The sequence below is a fragment of a genome, unplaced genomic scaffold, assembly GCF_019419815.1.
Source record: "Pyrus x bretschneideri cultivar Hongxiangsu unplaced genomic scaffold, Pyrus_bretschneideri_v1 Contig1, whole genome shotgun sequence".
Lineage (NCBI taxonomy): Eukaryota > Viridiplantae > Streptophyta > Magnoliopsida > Rosales > Rosaceae > Pyrus > Pyrus x bretschneideri.
The window spans coordinates 15,674,073-15,701,292 of record NW_025999390.1 but is presented as its reverse complement, the minus strand read 5'-3'; the positions used below and the strand labels follow the sequence as shown (position 1 = coordinate 15,701,292).

The following is a 27,220-nucleotide window of genomic DNA, read 5'->3' as shown; positions in this document are numbered from 1 at the left end:
AAAGCACTTTTTTTCACAACATTTGGTGCAATTGCCAATAGAAACATGCCAAATTTCAGCATGTACAAGTTGATTATTACACTATCCTGTTGGGAATGATTACCATCAAGCTACTCTTATGATGAAAATTCTAAAGTGCAGAGTGGCTTCCGGTGAAGTGGATAATTAACATAAACAGACGCATAATACCCAGTACTAGTCAGCAACATTCTTGTAACTCCTGAATCCTTAACTAATCGACTAAGATATTCTAACTTATTACGCCATTCTCTTTTACTACTTAGACTAACATCGATACCTAGATTTCATTCTAATTGACAACAGAGCAGGAACCAGATTCGAAACCCTAACTAAGAAAGCAACTAATTTTTTTTAACTCCAACAGTTAATTTGCCAGATTAATTTATGTAGAATTGGAATCTTAACCATGTTGATGAAAGCACAAAATATTTACGACCAATAGAAAATTACCAAATTAATTAACTTAATTATCCAAATAAATTTTATATATGGTGCTCGTAACTTTTTGTCTGCAACCGTTGAGCCAGTATATCACGAACACAGATGAGTTGTTCATAGAATATAGTATTGGACCCTTATGATGAGCTTTACTATATTTTATTTACTATATAGTCATCAGTATAGATAGCAAAAACACTTATTGCCATTTGCCCACCCCGTTTCAGAAAATGTCACATTGAGCAGTAGCCCCATAACATAAGCATGAGCTGTTAGAACATTCACGTTTCATCAAATGAGTGCATTGAAAACCAAGTTGATTCTTTAATTGAATACATAATCACCATTGCCAAGCCGGTCCCAAAAGCCAAATGGGTATATATATTAATATATGCTTATTATTCTAAAAAAATGAAAACTTCATTCACATTTTAAACTCAGGAAGGGTTGAAGTGGTTTTCAAAAGGAACTGGAAAGTTTCAATCTTGGTAATCGGTTCTGTATTTGAGCTTAGAAAAAAAATATTGAAATTGGTCTGAGTTTTGCTCGTCCATGAACTAAATATTTGTTACTTGAGGTCCCTTAATTTAACAAATTGTGCACCATTGGTTCATGTCATTGACTTTTGCCAACATTTTTGTTAGTCTAATAATATGGCATGCATGTAAGTCTCACATATCAAATTGTAAAATATGTGTTCAGAGACAAAGTCTATACCATGGTAAAAATTTAGGAACCAAAATCTAAATTAGGGTAAAAGTTCAGGGACTAATTGCGAGTTTTATGTCATGCCACGTAATGAAATTAATGATAGAAAAGCTTACGGATAGACCAATTGCACACGTTGTTTTAAATTTAGTGTCCTCAATTAACAAATTTTTACTTCAGTGACCAAATCTAAACTATGGTGAAATTTAAGAACTAATTTTAAATTTTACTATTTGAAATTGTGACCTAACCAAGAGCTTCTATAGGCAAAGAAAATGATCTTGAGCTAGCAATCTAGCTAGCTTTTGAAGGAAGAGTGGGAAAGATTGATGAGTGAAGATGGATAGCAATTAGTATTGGTTGACCAAAATAAGCTTCCTTTTGGACAACAATTATACCATATGAATATTATGATGGCACCAACAAATGCAAACCAGCTCCTCCTCTCCTATATAACAATCAATTGGGATCGTATTCCAATTCAGAGATGCCATATCAACAAAGGGCCAAAGGCCATGCTGAGTGGCACCAATCAGAATCCACCATTGCTATGTGAAAAAGACATTTGACTTTATCTTGTATTTCTCTAATTGAGTAAACTGTCGATTTACCCCTTAAACTTTCACCCAACTTTCGATTTTCCCCCTGAACTTTTCTATTGGAAAATTAAGGACTCAAACTAATTTTTTTTAACCGATTTGTCCCCTACCGTTAGTTTTCATATACTCCATCCATATTTCTATTAAGTGAGACCATGTGCACAACATGTGAGGGTAGTTAAGTCATTTCACTCTTAAAAATGATTAAAAAACTGAAAATAAATAAAAAAACAAAATTTTCCCTCTATTTTTTCCCTCTAATTCCTATCCTCAATTTTATTTTTCCTTTTCATTCCTATGCATGAGAAATGACATATGGTGTTATTGTCTTCATAAGTAGCTAAGTTAGTCTTTTTCTTGAAGCATGTACTACCATTTTTATTTTCTCTAACAAATTAATAATTTGACAAATGCTCATGGTGTTATTGTCTCCAAAGTAGTGCATTAATATAAGAAACATGTTCATAATACTCATAAAAAAATGCTCAAGATAATTGCATACTTTTCATAATGTCAGAATAATCCCAATACAATTCCACAAAATGATCCTTAAGAAGTTGGAAAACGTAAGAGATTTTACCATCCATAAGGTATATAACTTAGCTACTTATGAGGTATATAACTTAGCTACTTATGAAGATATTAACACTATATGTCATTTCTCATGCATAGGAATGAGAGGGAAAATTAAAATTGAGGATAGGAATTAGCTAGTGGGAAAAAATGGAGGGAAATTTTTGTTTTTTTATTATTTATTTTCAGTTTTTTAATCATTTTTAAGAGTGAAATGACTTAACTAACCTCACATGTTGTGCACATAGCCTCACTTAACAGAAATATGGATGGAATATATGAAAAACTAACGGTAGGGGGCAAATCGGCTAAAAAAATTAGTTTGAGTCCTTAATTTTCCAATAGAAAAGTTCAAGGGGGAAATCAAAAGTTAAGTGAAAGTTCAGGGGGTAAAATGACAGTTTACTCTTCTCTAATTAGTCAAACGGCGCAGAAGAAACCTCACTCTCATGATGTTGCACTTATACTCAAGTTCTTCCCATAACTTTTCAATAATTCAACAGGAAGAAAAAATGAGCATGCATGTTCTCATTTATGCTTATAAGAAAATGGGATACAAATATAAATATAAACGAATGAAATGTTATCACGATCAGCTGAGTATAAAATTTTGAGATTTGTTTTGAGTATAACTATATATTTGTAACATTTCTTTCTTCGGTTTTAAAGTTACATCCTTAACGAGCTTGCCCCGCAATCTGACCACAGTACTTGGCTGTGAAAACTTTCATAGACCATAGATCGTGGCCGAAGTAGCAATCCCAAACACAACTTCAACTCCCTTTTCTGTGAATAATTTTTAAAAGACCTTTTATGTGAATGATTGAACATGGATAAGAAACTATATAGTTATGGAACAAGCGATTCGTACTTCTTGCCACTCTCTGCTATATATATTTTATATCCTTTGTGGCTTATCCATCGTCTATGCCAACAAAAAGTGTTTTTAGGAGGATGCCTACATAGGGCATTATATGGGAATTGAATTTGAAGCAGTATTTAAGCTTTAATATGATTTCAACTCCCATAGGTCAGTTGGCCATTACAGTGTGTCTGGCTTGTGAACTGAATTTAATGCCATTCTCATAAATTAAAATAATTTAGAATGATCACTCTGTCAAAAACAAAAAAATGTAATCCAAGTCGAAGCATTGTGATATGGGTAAAACCCCAAACAATGATAAAAGGGCTGGACTGGGAATGCCTGAAGCCTTGAATCATATATAGATTCGATTCAAATTTCTTGTCCTGAAAGATAACAATGAATCTGGACTGGTCTTTTCAACTCAGCCCAGCATACAATATGGACTCGATGCAAATTAAACCAAAACCTCTGGCTCAGGATCAGTGGCGAAGTCAGGATTTCTCGGGGGAAGGGACGAACTTAAAAGAGTGCAAGGTTAAAGAAAAATGGCAACAACTAAATCTTTTTATATAGTAATGTCTTCCATAATTAATCAATACAAACAAATTACAATTGTTGCCGGCAAGGTTTCATGTCATGAAAACATCGCATAATAGGCTCATTATCAATAAAAGCAAATTATTCGATAAATAAAAATTCAATTCAACTAATCATATGAACACAACTAATCAATTCAACTAATAATCAAGAATTCAAATTTTTTTCACCCTAAAAAATAATTTCATATCAATAATCATATAATCATATCAATAATCAATAACCATTAACCATATTAGTGCATTACCATATGATTCTATACTAATTAAACGAAATTCGTGTTAAATAATTAATTAGGATTAGGGATTATAAATTTAGGAAATAAAAAATTTACCTTTGATTGAAGGCTGGAAGCCGGCGGCTCAAACTTCAGTGGTTGAAGAGTGGCTGGTGATGGCTATAAAAAACCAACGGGAATTAACCTTCCTAACTTTTCCATTTCGTTGGGCGTTGATTGCTGGGATTTAGGGGGCAAAGCTGCACTTTCTCTCTCTCTGAATGGTGAATGGGAAGGTTGAAACAATAAAGGGGGCACGGGGCTGAAGGGATCGAGGGAAAGGGACACGCGGTCCCCCATATAGATATATATGTATTTTTATTCTAACACCGTTTTATTTTAAAATTTTTAATTTTTTTTTACCAGGACCAAAACGACGTCGTTTTGGCTTGGATGTTTTTTTTTTATTAAAAAAAAAAAATTCAAATCTGCAACCGCTGCGCGCAGCAGAAACAAAACACCGGAAACAGAGGGCTACACCTGTCGGTTTTCCGACGAGGGGAAGGGTTGAACCCAGCTCTCCAATGGTGTTTTCCGCCGAGGGGAGTGGCGGTCGCCACTCCTCGCTGTCACATGGCTTCACCACTGCTCAGGATGGAGAAACTTTTGCAACAATACTTTATGTTGCATGGTCATATCATGATCATATCCATTTCCAAAAGAAAGAAGAGGATGGAAAACACTAGAGTTATTGAATTTTATAAAATCCAGTACTGCTTAATTTCTAGGTTTTTTTATGGAAAAATTACACTTAGAGTATACTTTCAATACTTAATTATATTTTAAGACAACACTTTTTAAACATTTCAAGAATGGAAATTTTTAAAACCCACGTAAGATGACGTCATGTCCGGTTTTTCCGTTAGAAACGGAGTTCCCGTATTCTGTTAAATAGCGATCGGCGGTAATTCGAATTATATTTTCATTTCTCTACTATTTTTCTTTCTTTCTGAAGTTTATCTGTTCCGATTTATATTTCGTCATCTCCCTCAATTATCTCTCGCCATAATTTCTATTTGAATCATTCAAGTTTTTTTCAAAGGTGAGTGTTTTTCTCACGTTTATCTCTCTAAATTTTATGTGTTCCAATTTAGATTTTCAAAGTGTTGTGTGTTTTTTAATTTATTTTGGTTTAGATTTTGAAAGAGTCTATGATTTTTCAATTTTTTATTGGTCGCATTGAGTTTTTTTGGATTGTTCTTGTTTTTTGCAGTGACAGTTCCTTTTATTTTTCATTGAAATTCCTTTTGTGTTTTTGCAGTATAGTTATCATATATATTTGTTAGAATTGGAATGTATTTTGAGTTAGTTTAGTATTTAGCAAAGGTTATTAATATTTATGCATCTTCAGTTCATATAATCGTGCATAATCAGTTCACATAAGTTTTTTTTTGGGGGACCCCCCCCCCAATAAGCATTTAATCATTTTCAACGTAATACTTGTATAGCATCAATGTGCAGCATCCCCCCTTCCATAAATATTTAATAATTTTCAACATAATACTAATGCAGCATAAATGTGCAGCATCAGTTTTACATAAATATTAATTTTCAATGTAATACTTGTGTAGCATTAGTTTTGTGTTGCACTGTGTTATAGATGTTTGTGCAAGATCAGTTTCTATTGATTATAGATTTACATTTTAAAATGCATAGATATATCGAATTATTTCTGTGCAGCATCAATTTAACTTTATGTTTTTTTTTTTTTTTTTGTAGATCATCTCCGTTGTTAAAGTGTTGAAGTGTACATATGAAAATTGTGCAGTAGTTGTGCCACTTTATCCACATACTAGTTATAAGGATTTGTGTGGGCAATTAACTTTAAGGTTTCCAAGTTTGTTATCAAGAGGCTTTCTCTTGAAATACTCATTATATGGAGGTGAACCACACTATTTATTAGAGTGCAATGAAGATATTCAAACCCTTCTACTGGTGAATAACTTGATTTCAAATCCAGTTGTTGATGTTTATGTTCAAGCTAAGAAGGAAATGTCTATTGTTTCTACTAGTAGTGCGTTGTCTTGCATAAGTGAAGCTACTACTATTGGAGATGAGAACCAATTTTTGGGTAAGTACGGCTCTTATGAACCTCACCATTATGCAACAAATGAGTGGCAGAGTTATATTTCTTATAAGGGTCAAAGTTATGAAGATGGTGCAGTTGAATTTCGTAGAAAACTTACATAATACTCTATTGAGGTTGGTTTTGTTTTCCAGTTCACTAGGAATGATTGGAAGTGTGTTAATGCTGTTTACTCAAAGAAAATGTCGGAAATGTGTCAATGGCATGTTCATGTTGTTGTGCAACAGTTTATTGGTTGTTTTATCATTAAAAAATTAAAAAAATATTCATACTTGCATTGGACATATTCTTCAAAAGGAGAATAAAAGGTTTGGCCCTTATGTTTTGTCCTTTTTGTTGGCTGTCAAGGTTCGTTCGAATCCGTCTATTAAGACAAAGGATGTTATGAGAGAAATGAAGGAGAATTATGGTCTTGATGTTAAATACCATGCAGCTTGGTGTGGCAAAGAGATTGCATATAATGAGGTTAATAGTGATGAGGCTCTCTCATTTGGATTTTTGCCTTGGTACCTTGATAAGTTTGTACGTGCTAATGATGAATTGTTTTGTACACTAGAACTTCATAATGACAATAATCGGTTTGAAAGGTTATTCATATCTTTTGGAGCTTGTGTTAAAGGATTCCTATGGTGCAGACCAGTGTTGTTCCTTGATGGTGTGTTTTTTAAGGGAAGATATACTGGTACTTTTCTTAGTTGTTGTGCTAAAAGTGCAAATAATGGTAAGTTTTTTTTTTAAGTTTATTAAAATACAACATCAATTTAATAATGTTCAGCATCAATTTAATAATGTGCAGCATCTGTTTATTAAAGTGCAGCATCAGTTTAATAATGTGCAGCATTCTATGTATTAAAGTGCAAAATTAGTTTAATAATGTGCATCATCTGTTTAATAATGTGCATCATCAGTTTATTAAAGTGTATCATCAGTTTAATAATGTACATCATCTGTTTAATAATGTGCAGCATCAGTTTATTAAAGTGCAACATCAGTTTAATAATGTGCAGCATTAGTAATGTTATGTGCATAACCTGTTTTTGATATAATTTTTTTTATATATACATAGATTTTCCCTTTTTTATGATATTTTTGACATAGAAAATGAAGAGAATTGGACGTGATTTATTGAACATTTGGCTCGAATATTAAATTACCAAATAAGAAAGATCATGTTTATTACTGATCGACATCATGGGTTTTTTAATGTTATTCGAAAGTATTTCCCTACTGCTTCTCATGATTTCTGCATTATACATTTGAGAAAAAATTTAGAGAGGCAATGTGCAAGTAATAAATTTTTGAAGGACCAGTTGTGTGAATATTTCAAGAATTGTGCGTATGCATGTAGTGCTGAAGATTTTGATAGGAATATTGAGAAAATGAGAAGTGTTGGCAGAAATATTTCTAATTCATTTTTAAATGATATTCCAAAAGAGGATTATTTTATTATAAATTTTCGAGGAAATTGGTGGCGCGAAATGAGTAATGCAACTGCAGAATAATTTAATGCAATGATTTTTGAAGAGCGTCAAATACCTATTCTTGATTTGATTGAATCAATTAGGGGGAGGTTGATGGTCATGATGTCTGATAGGAGGCGTGTTTCAGAAAAGTGGTTTTCTTTGTTATGTCCCAAAAAAAATGAAAAAAAAATGATTTTAGAGGTTTTGTTCAACAAGGTAGTCATTGGATTGTTAGTAGGTCATGTGTTTGAGGTTCAGAGGGATAGAAACTCTTTTGTTGTTATGTTGGATCAACATCAGTGTTCATGTGTTTAATTGAAACATAAATGATTTCCTTATGCTCATGTTTTGCAAGTTATTCTGCATGATCATCGTGATATTGAGGATTTTGTGGAGGACTATTGGAAAATTTCTTCTTATAAGCTAAGCTATCAGTTTCCTATTGTCCGAGTTTCCGACTTGAACAAGCCCATTTTTTATCTACTAAATGCTAATGTTAAGCCCCTCTTACAAGGAGACAAGGTGGTAGACCACATACTCATTGTTACAAGCCTAAAAATAAGACAAGAGGTGTAAGATGTGGTCGTTGTCATCAAATTTCACACCATAACAAGCAGACATGTCAGACTTTAATTTGATTTTTGTTTTTATTTTTTGAGTATTGGATTTTTTTTTTTTTTTAATTTATGGAAATTTGTTATCAGATCAAGTTCTTTGTTATTTTTCGTTCATAATAAGTTTTTGATTTTATGCACAATCAAGTTATACGTTTTGTATGCAACATCAGTTTTTTGTATTTTGCAAATTTTGATTCCCTAATTTATGAAGAATCAATTTTTATCAATTGAGTTCATGTTTGTATGGATAGGAGGCAATATTTTTCAAAGTAATACTTGTGCAGCATCAATTTTATATAATCAACGTAATACTTATGCAGCATTAGTTTTATATAATCAATATTTTTCAACGTAATACTTGTGCAGTATTAGCTCATAAAATCTTGCAAAATCAGTTGGCATAAGTTTTGGGGGTGGTGGGTTGTGAGGAACCCCTCCTCGCTCATAAACATTTAATAATTTTCAACGTAATACTTGTGCAGCATCAGTTTTATATAAGCAACGTAATTGGTCCCCTAAACTATGCTTTAATTCTTTCATTTTGACTTCGTCGTTTTCATAGTTGGTGAAGTTCATCTGTTTATCCAGAATATAATTAGTATATGAATAATCAGTATGCAGCATCAATATGAATCACCAGTGTGGACATGTGTATGAAACATCAGTATACAGTTTCAATGACATTGAATGGATTTTGTCTAAATTTAATATTTATAACTTACAAAGATATTGACCGAGAAGTAGAAGTTTTGATAACCCAAACTGCTTTCTTGGTAATGTAGTTGTGTGCATCAATGACAGTATTTGTAACTCTCTCATTTACAAGGAATCCATCCATATCTTTTTTTCATCACAAAATTGTCATAGTAGCTGAACTCATTTGCAGTTGATGACCAATATATGTCCCTGAAATACAATATACATAGAAATATGTTAATGCAGAATCAGTATTTTGAAGTATAACAAAAATTATAGATTTAGTTGTAATTTTTTTCTCACACTAGTGCTTTTTTCCAGAAAAGGTTGATGACTTTTTTATCCATTGTGGGTAGGTGAAAGTATGCTGAATGACCTTTCCACTCATTCGATTCTCTTGTTTTCTCCATGGCAGTGTAATAGAATTACATGTCTCTCTTCTTTTTTTTGGTTTTTTACTTGATGCACTTGACCATTGTTCTAGTTTGAGGTTGAACAAGTGTTTGAGATTTTGTTGGTACTTCTTCTGGAGTTTGCAGAACCTGTTTTGACTGGATGTCTATCTCTTGATCAAAGGCGATTACGATTTTTTCCTCAGTTTTAATAGATTTGCTTTCAGTTGCAGAATCAGTAGTAGAATCTTGATGAACAAGTTTATTAGTTTTCTATTCTTTTTCTAGTTCAACCTCATTGATGAAACCCAATGTCTTGTTTAGCTTAAAAAAAAAATATTCTTGTTGCTTATTCACCAATTCTTCAAGAGAAATATTCTTAGCTTTTAGAATTTGAAATTTCTCTCTTATTTTTTCCATTTTTTTCCTTGTTTAATGCACTGAGTTCAGACTGCTTCTTGTAAGACTTTTCTTGCTGCCATTCAAGTTCATTCTTCTCTTTTAGCAATCCCTTGTTCTTTTCCAGCAACTCATTCTTTTACTCTTCGTATTTTTTCTTTTGTTGCTTGAATGCAGCGCGCTTCTTCTCGTGTTCACTTTTTTGGTTTTCCAATTTTTTCTTCTCTTTTTGCAACTTCTTGTTTTCTTTTTGCAAGTCCTTATTATCACTTTGCAAAACATCCTTCTCTTCAACTATTTTTGCAATAACAGAATTCTTGAAGTGGCATGTGTTGATAGCATTATTCAACATCTGAAGTCGAAGTTTTGCCCTCATTTTCTAGTACTCTGCAACATCTATTTGACTTTGAGATAGCTCTTCGTATGTTAACTCCTTTTCTGAGTTTTCACATTCCCATTTTTCTTCACCCGTAAAAAGAGCAAAAAGCCATTCATAGAATGTTTGTTGCTTTCTTATCTTGATTGTCGAATCTTCGGGGAGAACCGGCAATTGAGGAACAGATGCTGCATTTCCTTCTTGTTCCTTAGCTTGAACTGGCAGTGGAGGGGCTGAAGTGCTTGGATCCATTATTATCATTGCCTTTTCTTGCACTATAAGAACTAATTCTTGGATTTGCACTGGAGGAATTGATTGTTCAATTGATGTACCTGGGGCCTCTTTTTGTACTACTTTTTCTGGTTAGAATTTAACCACATCATTGATGACCCTATCAATTTCAGTCTCGTCAATGTCTATGATGTCCGCATTTCTTTCTTTATTTTCAACACTTTGATAGGCAGAATTATGTGCAATATTTTGGTCATCTTGGACTTGCTCATTTGGAATTTGGGTGCCAAAGATACTCTGACTATCAACCAGTGTGTCAAAGTGATCTTCATTTTCATTTTGTTCTCCACCCTCTTCATCCTGATTGTATTCAAAATCAAGAATTAAATGACAAATATTTAGTATGCAACATCAGTTATGGATTATAATGACAAAGTTTTAGTTATGGATTATTACTTATACAAAGATTTAGTATGCAGCATCAGTTATTGATTATAAAGACAAAGCTTTAGTTTTATAGCGGAATAATTATGCAACATCAGTTATGGATTATAATCACAAAGCTAAAAATTTAGTATGCAACATTAGTTGTATTAGACTGAGTATAAGTTTTTAGGATGCATTATTACTTATACAAGAATTAGTATGCATCATCAATTATATCAAATTTAGTATGCAACATCAGTTATAACATAATTAGTACATCATCAATTATACCAGAATTAGTATGCAACATCAGTTATACCAAACTTGGTATGCAGCATCAGTTATACTAGAATTAGTATGCATCATCAATTATACTAGACTTAGATAAATTTTGAGCATGTATTATTATTTATACCATAATTATTATGCAACATCAGTTATACCATACTAAGTTTTTAGCATGCATTATTATTTCTACAAAAATTAGTATGTCGCATCAGTTATACCAAACTTATATAAGTTTTTAGCATGCATTATTAATTATACCAAAATTAGTATGCAGCATCAGTTATACCAAAATTAGTATGCAACATCAGTTATATCAGAATTAGTTTACAGCATCAGTTATATCAGACTAAGTTTTTAGCATGCATTATTACTTATACAAGAATTAGTATGCAGCATCAATTATATCAAACTTACATAAGTTTTTAGCACGCATTATTACTTATACTAGAATTAGTATACAACATCAATTATACCAGAATTTGTATACAACATCAGTAATACTAGACTACGTTTTTAGCATGCATTATTACTTATACAAGAATTAGTATGCAACATCAGTTATAACATAATTAGTATGCAGCATCAGTTATACCAGACTTATATAAGTTTTTAGCATGCATTATTACTTATACAAGAATTAGTATGCATCATCAGTTATAACGGACTTAGTATGTAGCATCAGTTATACCAGAATCATTCAGTTGATGGCATTTTAATTTTTTTTATGGCAAACTCATGATTTTATGTAAAATATAAACACAAATTTTAAGCATAATTAGCTTGTTTTTAGATTTACCATTTTGTCTGTTGGGTCATCGTCTTGACTTTTTAGCTTATCTTAGTTTTGTGTTTTTATCATCCACGCACACAGTGTCATTTGAAATTCTTCATCATCTGTTTGATCATTACCTTTTTCCGGCACATCTGAAATAGTTATTTCATCATCATCATCTTCTTGCTGTTGAACATCATCATCAGCATCATCAACATAATCACCATCACCTTTTAGAAGTTTAGGTGCCACTATGGTTTCATCCTTATTGGCTACCTGCTCATGTCCCACTACCGTTTCAACTTCTTCAAGATCTTCATGTTGAAGCACTATTTTTTTTTTTAACGGTTTAGCTTTCTTTGCTTTTTGTACCTTCTTAGCTACTTTCTTTTCTATTTTCCACTTTTTGATGCAGGTGGAGGATTGACAAGGTCGTCGTCATCATCTTCTGGGCGGTGTTCAATTGACTCCTGAATCTGTTTTGCATTGTCCATCTATGAAAGGTTAAAGAGTTATTGTTTTTTGATACTTTGTTTGAAAACAACACATAACAGGTACATGCAGAATATCTTTTCACACAAAGTACATGTAGAATCATGTTTTACATAATAGTATATGCGGTATCAGTTTTACCTCCAAATCTTCATTTGCTTCGTTATAGATTTTTTTATGTAGATTTGCCAAATCCCACTTCATTGCCGTTGGCGAGCGTTTCTCCTTTCCTTCTATGAGGTTGATGATTGTGGTGTGATCACAAATCCAATACTGTAAACAAAATAAAAGTTAGAGATTTGTATATTTTTGTAAAATAAGATAAAAACTGAATTTTTTTTTTATTAGTTTTTGTTTGCTTACGAGTAAAAGTACAACAACGCCATTAATGGTTGGTTGTTTGTCTCTTTTTCTCTTTTGTGTTCTATCGATTGATTCCATCAAGTATTTTGTTGTTTCCTTGGTATAGTTGTACTGATTTCTGTTATCAATAGAGTTGCAATTCTTGACCAAACTCCAATGGAGTCTTCCTGCTGAGCTCCCAAGCAGATTTGTGTTTAGCAAATATAGAATTATAAGGCAGACTGCATCTTGATCCCTTTCTGTTATTCCAATATCTAATGCAACTTTAATTGCTTATCCAATTTCTCTTCTACCAATTCTTGTCATTTCCAAGAAGTATTTATCAATAAATCTATTTTCTTTCGGCTTTGAGATTCTTGAGTCTCTTGTTGACTAATGAGCTTCTCTGCCTCGGTTTGAGATTCCAAATATGCATTGGACATCATCAACATTTACTTTGCAATATTCATTTTTGAATTTGAACATTCCCTTTTCAGTGTCATACCAGTTCACTATATGTATGACATCCCAGTTTGATTTCTTCATTTGTAATTCATGTTTTATGTAAGCTTTTACCAGTCTGCCAAAATGTGACTTATATATGAATGCCAAGACTTCTGGTTTTTCTTCAATGTTTTGCTTGAGCTCTTGTATTAGGTCTACAAAGGCCAAGAGATTCAGTCTTATTTGAACATAGTTCTCATCTGTTACTCGACGTTTTACGACAGGAGAAGTTGATTTCTTTTTTATTGCAAGATGTTTTACTTTTGTCATCATCTTCATAAAAAATAAAAATAAAAATAAAACGATCATGAGTATAATAAATTATCAAATAATAAGAAGTCATATAAATGATAAACTAGATGCAAAGGGCAAATGCTTAGCACACAAGTTAGATGCATCATCACTAAGCACGTAAGATATATGCAATATCACTTAGCACACAAGTTATATGCAGCATCACTTAGCAAACAAGTAGATGCAGCATCACTTAGCGGACAAGTAGATGCATCATCACTTAGCAAACATGGTAGATGTAGAATTGGTTGTGAAGTATCTTTTGCGTGAAAGTGAATTTGAAATGATAGGTTTGGGGAAGAAACACTGTATTGAATGGAAAAGGGGAAGAAACTGGTTAGTTTTTATGATTTTTGTCGTGTAGTGGTTAACGTGGCCGTTTATTAACGTTTATAGTCGAGTGGCATGGGCCATAATTTTAGTCGGTACGTTTCTTTTTGGGTTGGGCTTGGTTTTGTGTCATTGGGTTTTTTGTCCCTCTTTGCAATGTTTTAAAATGTGTGGAGTTCTGTGAAATATGATATATATTTGTGTTTCTATGAGTAAGGCTCCTTTTTTCTATCTTGTGTTTTTAGTAGGGGTGAAAAAAAATATCGAAAAAATCGAAAACAACTCAACCCTTATTGAAATCGATTTGAAAACATTTGAATCGGTAATTCCAAAAATTTCAATAATAGGAACCAAAAAACTTAGTACAGGCATTGGTATCACACTCGTTCGCTAAAACCGAACTAAACCGATTAAATATATATTTTTTTTAATTTCAAAATATATAATATATACGATTATAAATTATTACAGTCGTCGATTTGGTTGAGATTTAATCTCAAATAGTTCAATTAAACTCAACTCTTTCTCTCTCTCTGCACTTCAGTTCTCTATTTTGCTTTGTCTCTCACTCTCTCTCCTCGTCTTCGACTCCTCTCCGACATTGTCTCTCTATCTCCTTCTTCGGCCGCACCAGACTCGCACTACACCACACACCGACCACACCACCAACGCGACACCTTTTTTCTCTCTATCTCCTTCGACAACTTTAATGCAAAGTCTTCTATCTCTTTCGCCTCCGACCGTTGCAGTGCAGAAGGTAAGCCTTCTCTCTCATCTTCCAACTCCGGCTTACTCCTCCTCTCGACCCTCCACCACCCATTATGTGAAGATCCAAAGCCCCAATGGTAACATCGCCATTAAACTCTGAGAACTCCAATCTAAGTCTTCGTCCGCATCGCTGCTACACGGCACAGAGAATCGTTTGAAGGAGCAACCACATCACTGCAGCGTAAAAGGTAAGCCGTCTCACCCATCACTCCTTCATTCTTTCAAGATTTAGGGTTTTTGAATTTAGAATTGGAGGACAAATTTAGGATTTTTTATTTCAGAATTGGAAAATGATTTTTTTATTCTGGCTTAAGGGATTTTAATTTTCCAAACCCAAAAAAATCGAAAATTCGGGGTTACCAATTTTCGGTAAATCAAACTTTTCGGTTCGGAATCGGTTTTTGTTTCTCTTATTTGATATTTTCCATTCGATTTTCAGAAACCACTTTTCGGTTTGGTTACCAAACCGAAATCATGCCTTGTTATTAGTACACTACTTGATCTTCTCCTGAGCACAGGATGGGGATCCTCTTGACCACGAAATCCGGGCCGTTCAATTTTAATCCAACGGTTACAATTATTATAACTTTAGAGAACCCCCTGTTTAGAACCGTTGGATTAATTTTGAACAGCCCGGATTTCATGGTCAAAAGGATCCTCATCCTGAGCTCAGGAGAGGATCCTCTTCCCTATATGCAAATACATGAACAAAAATAACTCATAAAAAAAACCCAAAAAATTAAACTTTAGGAAAGTAATTTTCACTCACCATGTTTAGCTTCTCTCACATTCCTTATACGTTAACCCATAAGATTCAATAAACCAACAAAAAATCAATGATTAGTATTAAACAAGGTGTCTGAAAGGCTAAAAAAATGTATGTATTTATCATTGAATAATGCTTGCATTCTTCCTAGGGAATGGACTCATTCCCACGTATTTATAACGTATCTTCACCATAAAACTTTTATAATTGGAGCCGTTTAATCTTCTAATCTTCATTTAAAGATTATTCCTACAAAAAATACTCAAATCGAATATCATTTATCGTGAATATGGTACTTGGTAAATGAATGGTAACAATCAACGGCTCATTGTGAATATCATGCTCGGTACTTACACCTTTGATTTATTTGATACAGTTGGACGACTAATGATATCTAATTTGAATACAGGGATGATCTATAAATGAAGATTAGGAGACTAAATGATTTCGATTATAAATTTTGTGGTGAAAATATGTTATTTGCAAGTGAGGAAAATGAGTTCATTCTCTTAGAAAGACTGCAAGTATTATCCTTTATCATTCTTATGCTTTTTCATCACGTTATTTTATATTTCATAAAAATTTATTAATTATCGCATATTGTCTAATATCTTAATGGATAAGGTATTGGGTTTTCGCTCACAGGTCTCGTGTTCGAAATTCCCCTCTTCTAAATTATTTAATGGTTTTGAATTCCTCACCCTCCCCTTAATAACAGTAAATTAAAAAAAAAATATTAATATATATAATATGCTTATAATTTGACCCTTCTAACCACTGAAAATTCTTAACTGACGAAGGATGGAATTGGTGTTATTTTAGACGCGAGAGAGTAAAAATGAGAGATTAAGAAAAGTGATTGGATAATTGGTAATTTAAGGTTAAAAGATTATATGTTGTGGTCATAGAAAAGGTGTCAAAACTGGCTTAAGCCATCATTTGCAGAAATTCCTGTCTTTTCTTTCACAAAAATGGCTTGAGCCAACTTTTGCAGAAAGATGTTAAAGAATTTCCTATTCCAAGGGTCAAAACTGCAACCTACTAATAAATAGGGTTCAATAAAAACTGCTACCTACTACTAAATAGGGTTTTTTATTGTTTGTCTTTTGGGGTTTCACAGGTTTTATTGCTTGTCTTTGAGTTTTCTTGTGCCGTTTAGGTGAGCAAGCTTTTATAATATGTTCTTAAGTCTTGCATTGAGCATCTTTCATTCAATAAAACTCAGAAAATGAGAGTTTTTCTCACAATCTCTGGTATTCCAGAATTCTATCCAAGAGTAATCGTTCGTGATCACTAAACCATAACTTTCATCATGTCACTAGCTCTGAATATTAATTATGTACAATACGCTTATAATCTCATTATCGTTTTAGGCCTATTGTGCTCGGGATCATAGAGAGGGAGAGGGAGAGGGAGAGGGAGGCCCGCGGTAAAAGAGAAGAGATGATTGATGAATTCTACGGTGTTTGCTCATGGCACTGTGCATTTAATTATTTTTTAAGTATTCACAATTAAAATTAAAAAAATGCAATAATCAACTCTTTGGTTGAGATAAGTAGGAGTGCATGGAAGAGAGAAAGAGGAGAGAGAAGAGGAAAATAGAGGAGAGAGGAATGATTAGAGAGAAGAGAGAGGAGAAGAGGAAGAGAGAAGATAGATTGAGGAGAAAGATACGATGCAAAGAGAGAGAGAGAGTTGAGAGTGATTGATTTTGAACAAACGATTTTATCTATAATAAAGAGGAAGGGTTGCATCACAATGGGCTAGCAATAATGTGGTTTAAATTCGTTTTTGCCAAAAATCGAATATAAGACATTTCACTTACAAGTGAAGAGGTATACCACTAGACTGTAGTGTTAAATGATTTTAAATGTTATTGGGGAGAAGATCAGTGAGTTGATTTAAAAACTCTAAACACTGACTTTTTTGTGTTTTTAATATATATAGCTATTTTTTAAAAGTTGGTTTTGAATTCAATTTCTGAAAACAGTCATACCAAACAAGAATTCTTAGCTTGAAATTCAAAAACTATTTTTGAGTTAAAAAAAATCGATTCAAGTTGAATATCAAGCAGACCAATAAATTTTTTTAACACATTTAGAATTACCAAATATAATATCTTAACAAATCAATTAACAATCCAACTCTTCAACCTTACCTTCAATTCAGAATGTCCTCTTCTTTACGCATTGCTTTTGGCGTCTCCATGACAAAAAGACTCCCTCTTTTAAATATTTCTATGAATTAAATGGATCATGTAATTAATTAATCACCTATCTATAAGTTTGCAATTTTCTTTGAACAAAATACTATGAATTAAATACCTAAGACCCCCAATCTTTTAGTGTCATTCTAAATTGGTCTCAACTTTTTTTATCATTCCAAATAAGTACCCAACCTATTGAAAATGTCAAATCTGTTAAGCCTCAATTAAATTCTGTTAAACTAGCTAGAGATTACTTTGTCTCCGGAATCAATAGAAAGTCATGAAAGCATAGCCTCCACCATCTGTCACCACCACTCTCATCATGCCATTACCATCAAACCTAATACAAAACCACCAACTCCACTCTGCAACTATAACTCAAGTCGCCAACATCAAGAAAAATGTTATGAAGGTTGCTGAAATGATATGAACTATCATGATGCAACCATCATCATCTTCACTGCTCATAAAGAAGAACTAGAAGTTTTACGAGCTAACACTTGGCGTATGAGGAAAACACATAAGCAAAAATAAGCCCCTTGAAATCCTGTCTGAGTTCTTAACCCTCTCATTTGTTAAAATATTGTCCTCCTAATATAAGTTCAATTTGGTTTTATTTTCTTCAATTCAAACCCATTTGATCATTAAGTTCCAAATTGTGCAATCTATGTTTGGAATTTAGATTTTGAGGCAACTAATAGTAATATTGACCATGACATACCCAATTGATGAGTTTTTTATATTTGAAAAATCAATTGGGATATAATGGATATGATATTTTCAATAGGTTAGTTACTTAATATAATGGATATTCTTGTGGCCTATATTTAACTGACAGGGAGAGAGGGGTCAGCGGTACAGAGAAAATATAGAGAGAAAGATGTGTTTGTAGGGTTGTGTAGAGGATGTGTTATTCCCTCTACGCAATGCCTTTTATTTATAGTAATAAAGGAGGGAAGAAATCTTTCTCCTCCAAGGAAAACAAGTCATAATAGGGAAGAATAACTAGAATCAAATCTAATCTAGGATTTGCACAATCACACCTAAATAAGAAGTTTATAACACTCCTTATTCCCCCTTGAGTGTGTAAATACTCAAGTAGATTTGGCATCATGTAGAGTTGAGGAAGGCGACTCGTCGGCACTGATTCTGGGAACACACTAGTCTCAAATAAGGCATGAGGAAGTCGACTCATCGGCACTGATTCTTAGAACACACTAGTCTCATATAAGGTAGGAACTTGCATAAGGAAGTAAGTCTCACAAAAAACCAATGACTATGGTAAAACTCGAGTAGGGACAAAACCCATAGGCTAAGGGAAAATGCGTGAGTAATATAAAGTCAAATGAAATGTCTACAAGGATGTCATCAGGGATATGATTAACCCAAGGTAGGTGCCTCATCAAAACCTCGTTAGGTAGCCAAAACCCAATGGGAAAAATACTCCTAATCATAGGGAAAAATAGTACATTAAGATCAAGCAAGTATATTTCAGGATACTCCGCCTGAGTTTGACATAATTGCAAAGAGAACTAACAATGTTACAACTGATAAAGTTTACACATACCAATTCCTTGAACAAGCTTCTGAAACGTCGCCTTCAGTGGTGATTTGGTGAAGAGGTCAACCAGATTGTCTTGTGAACGGAATTGTGTGACTTCAATCTTCTAATGCTCTTGTTGTTGATGTGAGAAGAAGAACTTCGGCACAATGTGTTTGGTGTTGTCTTATTTGATGTAACCCTTCTTGAGATGTTCGATGCATGCTGCATTGTCTTCATAGATCGTCGTCGGGACATCAACAATGGAGTAAAGATCGCAGGAGTTTCAAATATGGCCCACAACTGCTCTCAGCCAGAAGCATTCCTGACTTTCTTTATGTAGGGCGAGAATTTCAGCATGGTTAGACAAAGTGGGAACTAAGGTCTGTTTAGTTGACCTCCAAGAGCCAATGGTAAAGACATAACCCGTTTGAGAACGTGCCTTGTGCAAATTAGATAAGTATCATGCGTCAGCATAACCAATAAGGTGAGAATCAACTTGAGATAAGGGGGTACGGCATCACTCGATAATTCGTAGGGATAAAACAAGCCCAGATTTGTGGTACCCTTAAGGTAGCGAAATATGTCTTTAACACCAGTCCAGTATCCGTGTGTTGGTGCATTATTGTATCTTACCAGAAGATTAACAGCGAAAGAGATGTCAGGTTTAGTGCATTGAGCTAAGTACAATAAAGCACCTGTCACACTTAGATAAGGAACTTCATGCTCCAAAATCTCTTAATCATCCTTCTTCGGGCGGAAGGGATCTCATTTTGCATCTAGCTAATGACCATAGGAGTACTCGAAGGCTTCACTTTATCCTCGTTAAAGCAGCGTAACACATTCTAAGTGTAGTTCTATTAAAGTACTAAAATCTCATCCAAACGATGCTCTATCTCGAGGTCGAGATAGTATCAAAACTTTCCTAGATTTTTCATCTCAAATTCTGACTTCAGGTACGCGACAGTTCTCTAGAGCTCTTTAGGAGTTTCAATGAGGTTCATGTCATAGACATAAACTGCAACAATCGCAAAATCGGAATATGACTTCTTAATGAAAACACAAAGGGTATAGTTCGTTATTCACGTATCCCTAACTAGTCAAATACTCACTCAAGCTTTTATACCACATTCTTCCGGATTGCTTCAAACCGTATAGTGAACGCCTTAGCCGAATTGAGAGCGTGTTTCGAGGTTTAAAAATCTTTGATCCAATCAATGTAAGTCATTCGAGAACTTTCATATAAATTTTCGTATCAAGATCCCCATAGAGATATGTTGTCACTACATCCATCAGTTGCATACTTAGTTTTTCGAAAACTACTAAACTGTTAAGGTAGTGAAAAGTAATCACATTTATAATAGGTGAATAAGTTTCGTCAATCCCGGGGCGTTGTGAGAAGCCTTGCGCAACAAAATGAGCTTTGTAACACATAATTTTGTTCTTCTCATTACGCTTTCGAACAAAAACCCACTTGTACCCAACGGGCTTCACATGTGGAGGAGTAGGAGCTATAGGTCCAAACACTTTACTTTTCGCAAGTGAATCGAGTTCGATTTGGATTGCGTGTTTCCAGTTTGATTAATCGGTTCTACGTCGACATTCATCAACGGAACAGAGTTCAATGTCATTCTCAACATAACCTCAGTAGCTACTGCATATGCTAATGCATCGTCGATGATTATCTCATTTCTACACAAAACATCATCCAAGCTAGCATAATGAACTGAAATCTCACGATTCTCGAGATATGGATTCGTCTCTTCAAGGACGATTCTGTAATCTAGAATTTCCTCATGAGTTGGATAGAATGAGTAGGCAATAGTCGGATTCATCATAGGCTCTTCAAGGTCAATGTCGTGGATTTCCTCTTCCAGGAGTGTGAATCCTTTGAACCAAAAGGTCTACCAAGTTTTTGTGTAAAGATAGATGATTGGATAGCCGCTAATGTATGTGGATTGGCCAAAGTGGCGTCACGGGCTTCCAGAAGGGAAGTTCATCATACATTTCGTTCATCCATCTTTGCAGGCACATTCGCAACTAGAATATGTGATCTTGTGACTCACGCAAGATCAGTGAAAGCATCTGGCATGCTCTGAGCTACGCTCTGGAGATCTAATATGCGTTGCACTTCAATTTCAGATTGAGGGGTGTAGGGATCTAAATGAGACAATGTGGGAGTCGTCCATGATAATTCGCGTCGTTCTTTAGGAACGGTGACGTTCTTATCTCCCCTTAACAATAAGAAGACTGTCTCATAGAAGTGACAATTCGTTAAACGAGTGGTAAACAGATCGCCTATCAAAGGTTCTAAGTAACGAATGATCGAAGGATAATCATATCCGACATAGATTCTCATCTTTCGCTGAGGCCTTATTTTTGTATGTAAGGGCAGCGAAATCGACACATAAACCGCACAACCAAAAACATGCAGATGCGATATGTCGGATTCGTATCCGGTAACCAACTGAAGGGCGCTATATGGATGGGTCATAACAGGCCTCAGGCAGACTAACATGGCTACGTGCAATATTACATGGCCCCAAGCAGCAATCGGGAGCTTAGTATGTATGACCAACGATCAAGCAATCATTTGTAACCGCTTAATGAATGCCTTTGCCAGGCAGTTCTGGGTGTGAACATGGGGTACTGGATGTTCAACTTTAACCCTAATCGATATGCAATAGTCATCAAAAGTTTTAGATGTGAATTCTCCAGCATTATCCAATCGAATAGATTTGATCAGATAATCAGGGTGGTGAGTATATATTGTATATTAAATATGTATTATTTTATTATTATTCTATAACTATAATAAGTTTAAAAAATAAAATAAAATATTATAAATACTAAATAAATTATATATAATGCGGATATAGTCGAATGGTAAAATTTCTATTTGCCAAGGAGAAGACGCGGGTTCGATTCCCACTATGTGCCCAAGATAATAGATCAATATATTAAATTTCATTTTTTATTTAATAGATAAAGCATTAAGTATAGCTGACCACAATAGTATAGGGGTTCTACTCTCCCCTCTCTTTTCCTCCCACCAAAAAGAAAAGGGTAATTCATTATTCTATTTTTTTTTGTCAAAAAAAAATGTTGCGGAGACGGGATTTGAACCCGTGACCTCAAGGTTATGAGCCTTGCGAGCTACCACGCTGCTCTACCCCGCGATGCATAGAAGAACTGAGAATTAATGGACAAACAAGGATTGAATGCGCCCCTCTACCATATCCGTACAAATAGGATAGCCCATTTATACAGAATGGTAAAGAGGCCCCTCTATGATCAGAGAAATTAATAGAAAATGGATATTTTATTACTTGCCCTAAGCTTGATAACATGAGCCAACAGTTTGGAGAATGCAGCGTTCCTTGTGGACAACAAGCACACGTATGACCAACATGTGGAAGCGTTAACCAAAACCATAAAATATCTAAATGGTCTGCAAAAAGGGTGAATTAGTCCACAAATGTCCTCCTGAATCCTTTGTAGAAAAATAGGAGGATTCGAGCGAATCTTGTCATAAGAAGGCTTAATAATAAACTTTACCATAGAACATGTTTGCTATGCGATTCCTTGAATCGAACCTAAACTTCAAGTTAATGGATGTCCGTGTGGTAATTTGAGGATACGGCGCATTGCTGTTCGTCCAGGGTGTCCCAAACGATCATGCCAAACTGTAATTTCGTGTGCGATCCCTGAGGTAGGGTCGGCCACATATTGGCTCCCTATAGGGCTTATGGTTGTAGTATACAAACCACTTTGGATGCGCTCCATCTTCTCTAGAATACGTTTTTGGCCATATTCGTAGGAAGTGAAGCACAAAAATTCAACTCTGTTTTCTACATACGTTTCAGTGTGGTAATTATTATCTCTAATGTCCTTGAAACTCAACAACATTCTTCCAGAACGTGGAGAATAGAATGCCTCATCAATGGTAAAGATTGTATCATTGAACAACATTATATGTGCCTTACCGCTTCCTTCGATCAGGTTAGATGGTCCTGAGAGGGTTGTCAGAGGTGCATTCTTAGGTATGAAGTTAGTGAAATAGATGCATTCACGCAAAACGGTGTGTGTGGTTGCACTATATGCCAAACAACTAACTTTCCCACTAGTCATACCTAGAAATAAAAATTAATTGAACTAGTCACATGCATAAAAGTTTGAAAACTTAAATCCATTCAATTAATTTTTTTGAGAAAAATTTATGAACTTCAGGTTCATATTACTTGCAAACAAGCGCATATATATACAAAAATATGCAACAAGAAGATATGCAAATAGAACTTCAGGTCTTAGAATTATAATAATTGAATTAATTTTTTAGACTTCAAACCAAAATTAAAGTGTGGGTGAAAAAAAAAAATTAAACTCGAAGCCTAAATATATAGGCCAAAAGCCCATGGGTGGGCTGAACAAATTAATATCATGAGATCAGGCCCAAATTTAAGTTGGAATTGGCTGATCAGGCCAAAAGGATGCAGGCCCAAGGCAGCAAACGGGCTACCAAGGAAAACCAGGCTCAAAATAGGCCCAGGCGAGGGCGTTAATCGTGTGCAGTAGGGAGCACGGATGCACCAACGAGGTTGGGATTCAGTGTGTCGCAGTGCAGGAAATCCACAACAGCCGCATGGGCTGGGTTCCACTATAATGGAGACATCGAGGCCCAATTGGGCTAGTGTCATGAGTGGCCCAAGATAAGGGTTTGGGCTTGCAGTAATGAGCCCAAAAGAAAAAAGAAAACCTTTTTTTTATTTTCTTTCAGCTTGAGTTGATGCTAGGCCCAAAAATTGATATTGGGCTTGAACCAAGAAATCCTAGCAGAGCTAGAGGTTTTCGTCGGAGAAGATGACTAGCGCCACCACTGCAGGTGGCCAAATCTTGGACGGGAAGACTCAGGGGTACCCTTTTTGGGTGTTTTCGACCATGATTACGAACGGAGATTTGAAATCTCAACGTTTCAACCAAAAAACCCTAGAAATTCAAATTGAATTTCAAAAAATCCAACGAGATTCAAAGGAATTTTGGTCAATTTTCGTCAGTGGATGAGCTTTAGGCCGTCATGACAGTGACCCAAGGTCGAGGTTGGGTTGCAGGGCCACCTGTGATGGTGGAGACGCCATTGAAGGTGTTGGGTTTTTCTAGGTTTCAAAACCAGAAGCCTTCGACTCTGGTTGTATGGTTTCGCGGCTCGGCTCAGCCACTCAGGTTGCAAGCCTAAGGGTTGATGGCTCGACAACTTGGCGGCTCGCCAACCGTGGCTCTCACGGTAAAGGGGTTTGGAACGAAACCTTAATCCATATTTTAATATATTTTTTTTCAATTTCCAGACTAATTCAATGCATATTCATATAAATAATTTAATGCATGGACATATATTTGATGCAATTCATGGTAATATCAAATTCACATAATTTAATAATTATGAATATAATGCATACATAATTTATATAGAATCTACAGTTTGAAAAACGTAAAATTAAGTCATGCATTATGGTGAATGTTCATGTTATCAGGGCTGCAAAAATATCAAGATAAAAATCGTTGTTTTGAAAGAACCTGATTGCATGATGATATTAATGAACTGGTTTGATGCAGAAAACTTCCACGTTAGATTCCTAAGTGCAACAGTAGGAGCGTGCTGATAACGTGTTGTGACCTATATTTAACTGACAGTGAGAGGGGGGCCGGAGGCACAAAGAAAATACAGAGAGAGATGTGTTTGTAAGGTTGTGTAGAGGATGTATTATTCTCCCTACGCATTGCCTTTATTTATAGTAATAAGGGAATGAATAAAATTTTCTCCTCCAAAGAATACAAGTCCTAATATGGAAGAATAATTAAAATCTAATCTAATCTAAGATTTACACAATCACACTTACATAAGAAGTTTATAACATATATAATATTTTCAATAAATTAAATACTTGTTTAGAATTAAAAAAAAAAAGAGATTAATTTGGAAAGACAGTAGGGACTAGGGAGATATAAGATTCTTAATTCTTGTTTTTTTGCTTGTTTATATGTTACTTATAAGGGTGAGATTGTTTTTTTTAGACCACCTTCAATGGTGGGTTAAATGCTAAATTCCCCTCCAAATTCCTCCCCCCCCCCCCCCCCAAACCATCTCCAACCAACCCATGCTAAAACATTGGGCTAAATGCCAAATGTTAAAGCTAGGCCAAATACCCCCCAGAATTTCCACCCCCCCCTCAGCCCCCGCGTGACTGGACTAGCTAGCCATTGGGCCAGTCTCGGCCCCTTCACTCTCCAACGCGCCCCATGCGAAGCGCCTGCAATTCGTTTCCGACAGGGGTGGGCCCCATTGTCAGCGGTTTGTCGGCCACCCAATGCAATCCAACAGCTACATTTTCAATCTGATGGCTGGTTTTCACGGACCGTTGGTTGATCCAACGGTCCAGATTCAATTTTGATTTTTTTAAATATGTTATTTTAAAATACATTGAATCCAACAGCTGAGATCGAATATAAGCAAATCTAACGGTAAAAAAAAGATCTAACGGTCCAAATTTAAATCCAACGGCTAAAATAATTTAAAAAAATTATTTAACTCAAAATTCACCCAAAAACTCTATAAATACCTATGTATTTGTTCAAACATCTACACAAAACTCAATTTTCTCTTACAATTCTTCCAATTTATTTTTTTCTACCATTTCTTTCCATTTCCAAATTGTTAAACATGGCAAGAGAGCATATTAGAGGTCGTACTTGGACCTGTGAGGAAGATATTGCTCTATACTTGGCATGGGTTTCTGTTAGCGAAGATGGTGCAGTTGACACAAATCAAAATAAGAAGGTTTTGTGGGATAAAATCATTGCAAAGTTTCAAGAAAACTGCAACAGCGGCGGGCGGGATGGTGGTGGTGTTTATGATCGGTGGAAGACTATCAACAAAGCATGCACTTTATGGAAGGGAAGCTTGGAAAGAGCTGTGGTTGGCATGGCTAGTAAAAGGAGGGCCACAGAAATTGTGAGTTTTGTTCTTGATATTTTATTTGTCATGTACATAATATTATGTTGCAACTAATTATTTTTATGTATTTTTTGCATAGGGTGACAAAGCAATGAAAATTTACAAGACAAGAGTAACACCAAAAAATCAAGTTTTTAAGTTGCAACATGCTTGGGACGTCCTTAAGGATTGTCCAAGGTGGGAAACCGATGCGGACCAACAATAGAGAAGATTATTTCAATGTGAAGCTACACAGACAAATGCCGAAAATGAAGATGTCAATGAAATGACCCCATCTCCTTCTTTTGCAAGGCCCCCGAGAAGAGATAAGCAAAATGAAGCAAAGAAAAAAGGGAAGTCCCAAGATCCAATGAGTGGACACTTTGATACCGGAATTACAAAATTGAACGAAACTCATAGCGCTCGCCTAGAAGAATCAGTCCGAATGTGTTTGCAAATGAAGGAAATCTCGGATAGGGAGGAAAATAGGTTTGAAATTGAATTCATGATGAAGGACCTCAGCAAATACATTCTAGAAAGGAAGAAGTTCTTACATGGTAAGAAAAAGGAAATTATGCGAAAGTCTGCCTCAAGGAGTATGTTTCAAGATGATGAATCCTCTGAACCTTATATCCCAACATTTAATGAAGTCCATCACCAAGTGAAGATGGTGGATATGATTGTTAAATTTATGTAGTGTATGAATTATATGCTTTATTAATTAAGTTTATGTAGTTTATTAATTATGTGGTTTATAAATTATCGGTTTTATTAAGTTTATGTGGTTTATGTACTTTATTAAATTTATGTCTTATTAATTATCCAATTATTTATGTCTTATTATTCCATACTTTGATGTAGAATAGATGTCTTTAATAATTCAACCTCCATTCAATAATTTATCCAACGTACTAGACAAAATACTTTGCACAAGAAAACACTTAAATTTATTACTAGAAAATGACAACATAGTAAAATACTTTGCACAAGAAGACACTTAAATTTATTACTAGAAAATAACAACATAGTACACTTAAAATTATTACATAAATGCTTATCCAACAACATCAACGTTCACCTTCTCAGCGCCATACATGCTCAACCAAATCCTTACGGAGTGTGTCATGACATTGAGGAGCTTGAATTCTATTTAAACGTCTCATATA

General features: G+C 34.6%; 1 protein-coding gene and 1 non-coding gene across 2 annotated transcripts; one reads left to right on the top strand and one right to left on the bottom strand.

Annotated features, from left to right (window-relative positions):
- Positions 1 to 22,171: 22,171 nt before the first annotated feature.
- Positions 22,172 to 22,245, bottom strand: TRNAM-CAU. Its single transcript has one exon. It is a non-coding gene; the product is annotated as a tRNA-Met (tRNA).
- A 3,436-nt stretch (positions 22,246 to 25,681) lies between these two features.
- LOC125471505 lies at positions 25,682 to 26,802 on the top strand. The gene is made up of 2 exons (XM_048571970.1): positions 25,682 to 26,072; positions 26,155 to 26,802. Exons 1-2 carry the CDS (start codon positions 25,683 to 25,685, stop codon positions 26,278 to 26,280), a joined length of 516 nt encoding a protein of 171 aa, XP_048427927.1. The 5' UTR covers position 25,682; the 3' UTR covers positions 26,281 to 26,802.
- Positions 26,803 to 27,220: the final 418 nt, after the last annotated feature.

Coding starts and splice junctions, on each gene's coding strand:
- LOC125471505 (XM_048571970.1), top strand. CDS start 25,683: ATGTATTTGTTCAAACATCTACACAAAACTCAATTTTCTCTTACAATT. Junction 26,073..26,154: donor AAAGGAGGGCCACAGAAATT/GTGAGTTTTGTT, acceptor TTTTTTGCATAG/GGTGACAAAGCAATGAAAAT.